This window comes from Montipora capricornis, chromosome 6, assembly GCF_036669925.1.
Source record: "Montipora capricornis isolate CH-2021 chromosome 6, ASM3666992v2, whole genome shotgun sequence".
In the NCBI taxonomy this organism is placed as follows: Eukaryota; Metazoa; Cnidaria; class Anthozoa; order Scleractinia; family Acroporidae; genus Montipora; species Montipora capricornis.
In genome coordinates this window covers 65,937,935-65,945,434 of record NC_090888.1, presented here as the reverse complement: position 1 = coordinate 65,945,434, position 7,500 = coordinate 65,937,935, and the positions used below count along the sequence as shown (strand labels likewise).

The 7,500-nt window shown below is 39.1% G+C and overlaps 1 protein-coding gene across 1 annotated transcript in view; it reads right to left on the bottom strand.

Moving 5' to 3' along the window:
- The window catches only part of LOC138052916 (BTB and MATH domain-containing protein 42-like), a 17,740-nt gene that overhangs the window by 9,659 nt on the left and 581 nt on the right, over positions 1–7,500 (bottom strand). Inside the window, exon 2 of the mRNA XM_068899517.1 lies at positions 2,829–3,107. Within this exon, the coding sequence (XP_068755618.1) occupies positions 2,829–3,107 (279 nt within the window). The remainder of the gene's footprint in view (positions 1–2,828; positions 3,108–7,500) is intronic.

Sequence of the window (7,500 nt, the reverse complement as noted above, 5' to 3'; positions counted from 1 at the left end):
GAATGACAGAATTCCATTCACCCTCACTTTCCATCCTCATAATCACGCAGTCAAAAGCATCATTCTTAGTAATTTTAAATTACTCCAAAATGATCCCGAGACTGGTAGAATCTTTTCGCAACCTCCACTTATTTCATTCAAACGCGACAAAAACGTAGGCAACTTTTTAGTTAGAAGCGCGCTCAAAACTAACGAGCAACCCAGCACTTTCAAATGCGCGCGCTCACGATGCAAAACTTGTCTTTTCATTGTTAACACTAGCAAGATCTCGGGACCTAAGCGATCTGTTAAGATCACCGATCGTTTCACTTGTACCTCCGCAAATGTCATTTATTGCATAACCTGTACGTTATGTAATAAATTATACATTGGTGAGACAGGTAGACGACTAGGTGACCGATTCCGCGAACACCTTCGCGATGTTGAGAAGAATGACAAGGATGCATCCAAGCCAGTCGCTCGCCATTTTAATCTGCCTAACCACTCCAAAAAACACATGGCTATCTGCGGCCTTTCCCTACATCTAGGTACGACGGAAAGCCGCAAGAATCTGGAACAAAAATTCATCTTTCAAATCGGCACCCTTAATCCTCACGGTATTAACGAACGCTTTTCATTTAACTAATATATTCCCATTTTTCACGTTGCCATGTTACCACCAATAGCGTAGCTCATACTCTACTATAAAAACTACACGTAACCCATAATCCCTCGATTCGCTCTGACGAAGGGCTAACGCTCGAAACGTCAGCTTTTAGAATCTCTGTACGGTGGCCAATTTACATTATCAACTCCGTTGGTAAAACCAAATTTTTGTATACTACTTCCCCACCGACGCAGCACCACAGTTTCTTTAGAAACTACCCCTCCAAAACCACAGGTAACCCAGGCTCACCGTGTGTAGGTAAATATAGAGAACATATAAGGCGAAGTTTAGGTCTGAAAATTTGCTAGAAAATGGAAATAAAAATCGATAAAACTTACCATGTGGTGAGCTGTTGTTGTCTTTAATACGTACGCGAAGTTTCGGGAAAAATGGTCCCCGTTCACCTTCCTTCATAGTATAGTGACAAGGTAGGAGACGGAAGCCAGCTTATGGACTCCGATCGACCCAAAACAAGCACGATTTTTTTCGCGAAAATTGAATCCAGTCGCTAAATAAACACGCCAGTCTCGTGGAACATGAATTTCTCTAAACCATGAATCCACTGAAGCATCTCCAGGTAGCAACGCGAAGCCACCAGACTCCGTGAAACTTGTAAGTTAACCTGCTAAAATGGCGGCCAGAAAGCGTCGTACTCGCAAAGTGTCCAATTCAAAATGGCACTGAACTCTAGACGCCTGGTGACGAGTTCAATAAGTTCTGGAGGGAGGGGAGTCCCACATGGCTAAAAACAAAACTCACTGAGCAATCTCGGACTCCCCTCCCTCCAGGGGAACTTATTTTACTCGTCACCCGTTTTGAATTGGACACTTCGCGAGTACAACGCTTTCTGGCCGCCATTTTAGCAGGTTAATTTACAAGTTTTACGGAGTCTGGTGGCTTCAGTGGATTCATGGTTTAGAGAAATTCATGTTCCACGAGCCTGGTGTGTTTATTTAGCGACTGGATTCGATTTTCGCGAAAACAATCGTGCTTGTTCTCTATATTTACTGTCATATGTTCTCTATATTTACCTACACACAGTGAGCCTGGGTTACCTGTGGCAAAACGATAACAGGGAGCTTACGATTTTAAACATTTTACGACGACAACGGCAACAACAACGCCGTAAAACAATGATATCATTGGTTAAAAGAGAATAAATAATCGCGCTGCACGTGCAGCACGGATTTTAGGACGGATTCGTGCGGTACTCTGCATAAGGACGACGGGAAATCACCAAATTTGTGGTTTTGACGACAACGTGAGCATGCAATAAAGAATCTTTCATCCTCCATTTTCACTTTGTAACTGCTCGTACCAAATTATTTTTAGGATACTTCGCCCAAATTGTACGAAGTGAACGAGATATAATAACCGCGAAAGACTTATGATGAGGCAAAGTGATATTTTAGTGATATTTCAGTTTACGATAAGATATTAGCTTTACCTCGTGATTAGGTTTTGAAGACCTAAGCAAGCAGAGAAGAGCAGCATGGTCTGACAGGTAGCGGTCAGCCACTGGCGTATTCGAAATAACCGGATCATGCTCACGAGTGATAAAAAGATCTAGTGTATGACCACTAATGTGTGTTGGAACTATCACATGTTTCAAACCCATCGCAGTAATAAGATCCAAAAATATTTGAGCGTCATGGGCCCCAGCAACATCAACGTGAAAGTTAAAATCACCAGTGTTCATACATCACAGATTAACTAAGTAGACCTTTTTGCAGATACGGCGGCCATTTTGATTTCTATTGTTTCAAATAGCTATTATGGGATGCCCAGGGGGGCAAATACATATTAGGGAGCTTAAGCACGCACGTTTTTGAGACGCGAACGGCAACCGGAAGAGAACATTTCGCGTGCCAGGACAGAGGTGTCTCCCAGATTTTTATACTTATCATCTCTAATAGAGAAAAGATACTTAGCAATGTAAATGTAGTTGTGTGAAGACAAGTTAAAAGGGAAAACAGCTCACTTCCGGTTGCCGTCCGCGTCTCAAAAACGCGCGTGCTTAAGCTCCCTATTAATTTGCCCTCTGAGCATCCCATAATGTCTTTTGAAACAAAAGAAATCAAAATGATCACCTTATCTGCAAAAAGGTCTTTTTGTGAAATGTCCCAACTTTCCTCTTCTACACAGACAATCAATTTTCAATATTTTTTGTAAGTATACATACATTCAATTCCTTCCTTTCCTTTAAGGTACAGAAGCTTGAGGAAGTCCAAAAACTCATCTGCTTTCTTTCCGGGCAGTGGAATTTCTGTAGCTGTCGTGGCTTCTTTACAGCCCACAGTTTTCAGCATCGCCTTAAAAACTGGTGAATGTATACTCATTATCTGGCGGTGGACATGGAATTTTTTCTCCTCAACGACAAGGATCAAGTCGCTGTCATCCCATGGTTCAGAGAAGGGATGCTTCGCGACCTCATCTTTCTCTTGTTTCGGTTTCCCTTCATCTGAATTCAAAAGCGCAAACTTATTAGTTTAAACTTCAATGTTATCTCACAATGCAAAATCCATTAGCTAGAATTGCAGACAACGAAAGTGCCGTTATTGTCGCTGTCGATAGGAAACCGATAAAATACGGGGTGGCCGCTTATTGTCGTGAAAAGGACTCTTACATCTGGCTGTTGGACTATTCTTGGATTTTCTCTTGGGACTTCCAATGGTCTCAAAAACTGGAAACAACTAATGCTTATGTAAAATTTTGGAGGGACAAACAAAGAGAATTATAGCAATTTTTGATACTGGCTAATTGTATCAAAGACTATTTAACATGTACCGAAAACAAATTTTCGTAGTTACTGAAATGTCATTAACTGCAACTTTTCCCTCCCTCAGTCAGAAGTTCAACCGGTTTTTTTAAAGTCTATATGGACTTTAAAAAAAACTCTAAAAAAAGAGAACAAAGCGCCACCATCCCAAAGGACGTCTATTGTTATCGCTGTTGTTTTCTTGAAACAAACAAGCGTATGTATAATGAAGTAGGGACCTGTGCAGAAAACTTGCCGAGTCTTCTTTGGTATGTTTCAGGGGGTAGTAGAAATAGAGGATATTACATGGCCGCGCGGGGATACGAATTTTATCTTCGAGTGCTGAAAGTATCTCTCACGAGTGAGCCAAGCGAACGAGTGAGAAATGCTTTCAGCACGAGAAGATAAAATTCGTATCCCCAAGTGGCCATGTGATGTTCTGTTTATTATATAGATATTGATGAAATGTCTAGATTTAAAACACCTTGTTTTATTCATTTCGAAATGATGACAAAGTGTTCACCAACCACTAAAACACGCATGTTGTGTAACAGGAAACAAGATATGAAAGTTATGAAAAAGAAATCATGATAATGTAAAATTGTGCAATAAAAATGCTAATGTAGTAGAGAAGAATTATATTGAAGCACAAAAGTATCTTACAATGAAGAGAATGCTCGCGTTTTATTGGCTAATCGTGTTCGTTACCATGACGACAGCTATATTCTCACATGTGAAAGATAAAATGATATGTTCACTGCGGGCGGTAAAGATATGATTTTTTAGTAAAAGCAGATTTCATCAGTATCTATATAATAAAGTAGAATAATTACTGCAGGTTAATGATTAACCTGCAATGGCGTCGAAGTCTATGTAACGCGAATGGTGTTTATAAGATCAGCAAACAAAATATACCCTCACGGAGCTCAAGAATGGAACGTCAATTCGATAAAAAACACAAACGGTGGAAAATGAACGTCTGGAATCTTCAAAGCGACGAATAATGGACTTCGACAACAATTTCATCTTTCGATCGGCCGTCGAGCAGCGATCTGTATTTCTAAATATTTCAAAAACTGTCGTGTTATGTACACCACTGAAAACAAATGGCAAATTCTGTGATAACTTTGTCTCGTTGGATATGGGTTTAACAAACTCATTGAAGGAATCGAACACCTTGAATGCATCTATGTTCATTCAAGTCCGATCCCTGTTGTCTGGAAATTTATATTTGTTTGCATTCAACGCTGCACAGTCTTCAGGTAACTGGAAACGTGACTAATTTTTGACAGTCAAGAAATATTTGAAGAAAGGTTGTTGTCTATTTTATGCTTCATTATGAAAGGAATAGGTTCTTCAGAAAAGGGTTTGATCCTGATCTCCGTTGAGAAATTATTTAGTTGCGTATGATTTTGGAAAGGTAGTGTGTTCCTTGTTTGCACGCACGGAATACAATAGGAAGGGTTTTTTTTTGCCTCTAATAGAAAATATGTTATTTGTTTCAATAAAACTTTTGGCAGTGAAAGGTTTTTGATAGATTTTTCTGCCTTTTGTTGTGTAAATATTAACTGATTTGCATACGTGGTTTGAAAATTGATATGGGAGCAGTTTTCATAACGATGACAGGAAGTCTTGCTGTTGTATAGTCATTCTGGTGTAAATTTGAATGTTGATTTGTTAATTTGGGAAGCCAACAATATTTCTTTAAACACGAAAACACTCCATAAAAGGCGTTTTGCCTTACACACATACAAATGATTTATCAATCAACCGTGGACGCAACCGAGCTCTGTGAGAATTTGTGCAATAAAAAAGCCCCTTATGGCATTGTGTGCCTAACATGTCATAAAATGTTATCTGTCGTTATTTTTTTTAATCACCAGTTCCTTTTCCTCGCGCTAGAAATATCTTTTAGGGCTTCCGTTACTATGTTGCTGTTTGTTGATCACCATCTTGATAATTACTTAGTCGTGCTTAAATGAATTCAAACAAAAGCAGTGCTGAGGACAAACACGTACCAAAGGCAACCCAGTTTACGCTGACGGAGCGTCTAGTTGGCTCTACGATTATGTTCTTTATGGATCGTTTTCACTGTAACGCAATAAAAGAATAAAATGGAAACCGTTCAATGAAAAAAGCCAAAAACGTGGAATGCTGTAGGACACAAATTCATAAATCACCTCTCCAATTCTGAGTTATTTGTCGAAGCGTTTCACGCAACTTTAAAGAGTTTTGTATGCAACCGCCATGTTGGTGTACCAACGTTGTGCACCAATATGGCGACGAAAGTGATTACTTTTCGCTCATGAGATAAAATAGTGTGTATGAACACATCTCTTAATGTACTTGAAACTTTCAAACTACTGAGATTCATAGGGATAGACATTTTTTGAAACGAAAGACGTCATGGAACTGGAAATTTGAAAAAGATTTATTTCTAGGTCATGTTCAACCTCCTATAGATAAAAATTTAAAACATTTTGCGATTTTGACTTTAGAATTTTGATGACGTCACTATAAGAAATCTATAGTTTATTCTATATCGTGTTGACGGAACCTTAACGAAATTTATGTGAAAATCTAAGTGAAAGATCATTTTGAACCACTAGTTGCCTCGAAGGAAAATATGCTTACGTAGGTACTGCGCAAGCGTATTTCGCTTGGCAGGTGTTACTTTGAAGGATGATTGACATTACACTCGACAGGTCGAACCTAGTTGGTGTAAAAATGCTGTAATTTTGACTCGTACAGAAATAAAGTTGTTCAGTGATAGAGCAGTCAAGTTGTTGTAACGGTTGCTGATCAGACGAATAAAAAAGTCTCTGCCAAAGAAGAGTGTTGGAGTTGCTTCTCACCCCAAGACGTCCTTCAACATGTTCCTGTAAGCGAATCTCGTCAATCCTCTATGATCTTTTTATTTTGCTGTCCATTCGATACTGAAAGTCATCCTCTTTGAAGAGAATCGAGCACACTGACGAACTTTTACCGGGCTTCCAGTTCTTTCTTCTCGCCAATACAAAATCTACGGCCATTTTTTCCTTCTTTTTTGAGCTATTGCTTTTTCCGAAGAAAGGATTCCTATGCATACTTAGTCCTTTTTCAAGATCAGCCGGGTTGTTACATCGAGGGGCAAGGCATTTTTCGCATCAACTTGTGTGCAACCCTTCTCAAATCCTCCGATGGCCTCTAATCACGTGTTCCTTAATCTACGTCATAAGTCGGTTGAAGACTTGAGCTAGTGGTGTGCTAAAATGGAGGGCAATTTCAACGCTTTTAAACACCGTTGAAAAGTCGCCTCTCGTTCTAATCGCAAAATTATTTCGCAAAAGGTCATTTTTTTACTATGGACTTTTAAATGGGAAAATAAATATTTTCACATTATGAACACTTCAACAAAAACAAAAATTCAGAGTCTTTTTAAACATTGTTTATAGAAAAAGATGCTCAAATGAAAATCCTTCTTACCTGTGAAATGCGAAATGTGATTAGCAATGTGTGATTGGCAATGGCCAATTAGCGAGCGAATGTAGGAAATTCACGTTTTTCTAAATTTACAGTTTTGCATCCGTCATCTTTCGTTTTTTTAATATATGCCTCTTTTCATTTTCAGTAAATTTTGCATTACATTTATTTATTGTAGCTCTCCGCTCAGTGAAATATACTATGAGATAATTTTGACCAGCCCCTATTCTTTCGTTTAAATTTTTCCCGGTCGAGGTTTAGTGCCGATCAAAGTGTCCGAGCAGCGTGTGATGATCAACTCCAGTGCGTGACCGGAAATATGAGTGGGCTTATGTACGTGCTGCTCTAGACCCACGGAGGCCAGTAAATCTAGAAATCGTATAGCGTCCGAGTCTCTGACATCGTCAACATGTATGTTGAAGTCAGTAACGGAAACGTTTCTTTCTGAATATTTCATTGACATAAAATTTTGACCGTTACAGTAATCTCTTTAACGGCAAGAGTAGTTCCACAAATTATCTATTTTTACATAAATTCCGCCCCTATCAACTGCGACGAAAGCTTTCTGTCTGCTGTAACGTCACCTCAAAGACAACATTTTCCTGAAAAGCTTTGGATAAACATTTTACGTAGC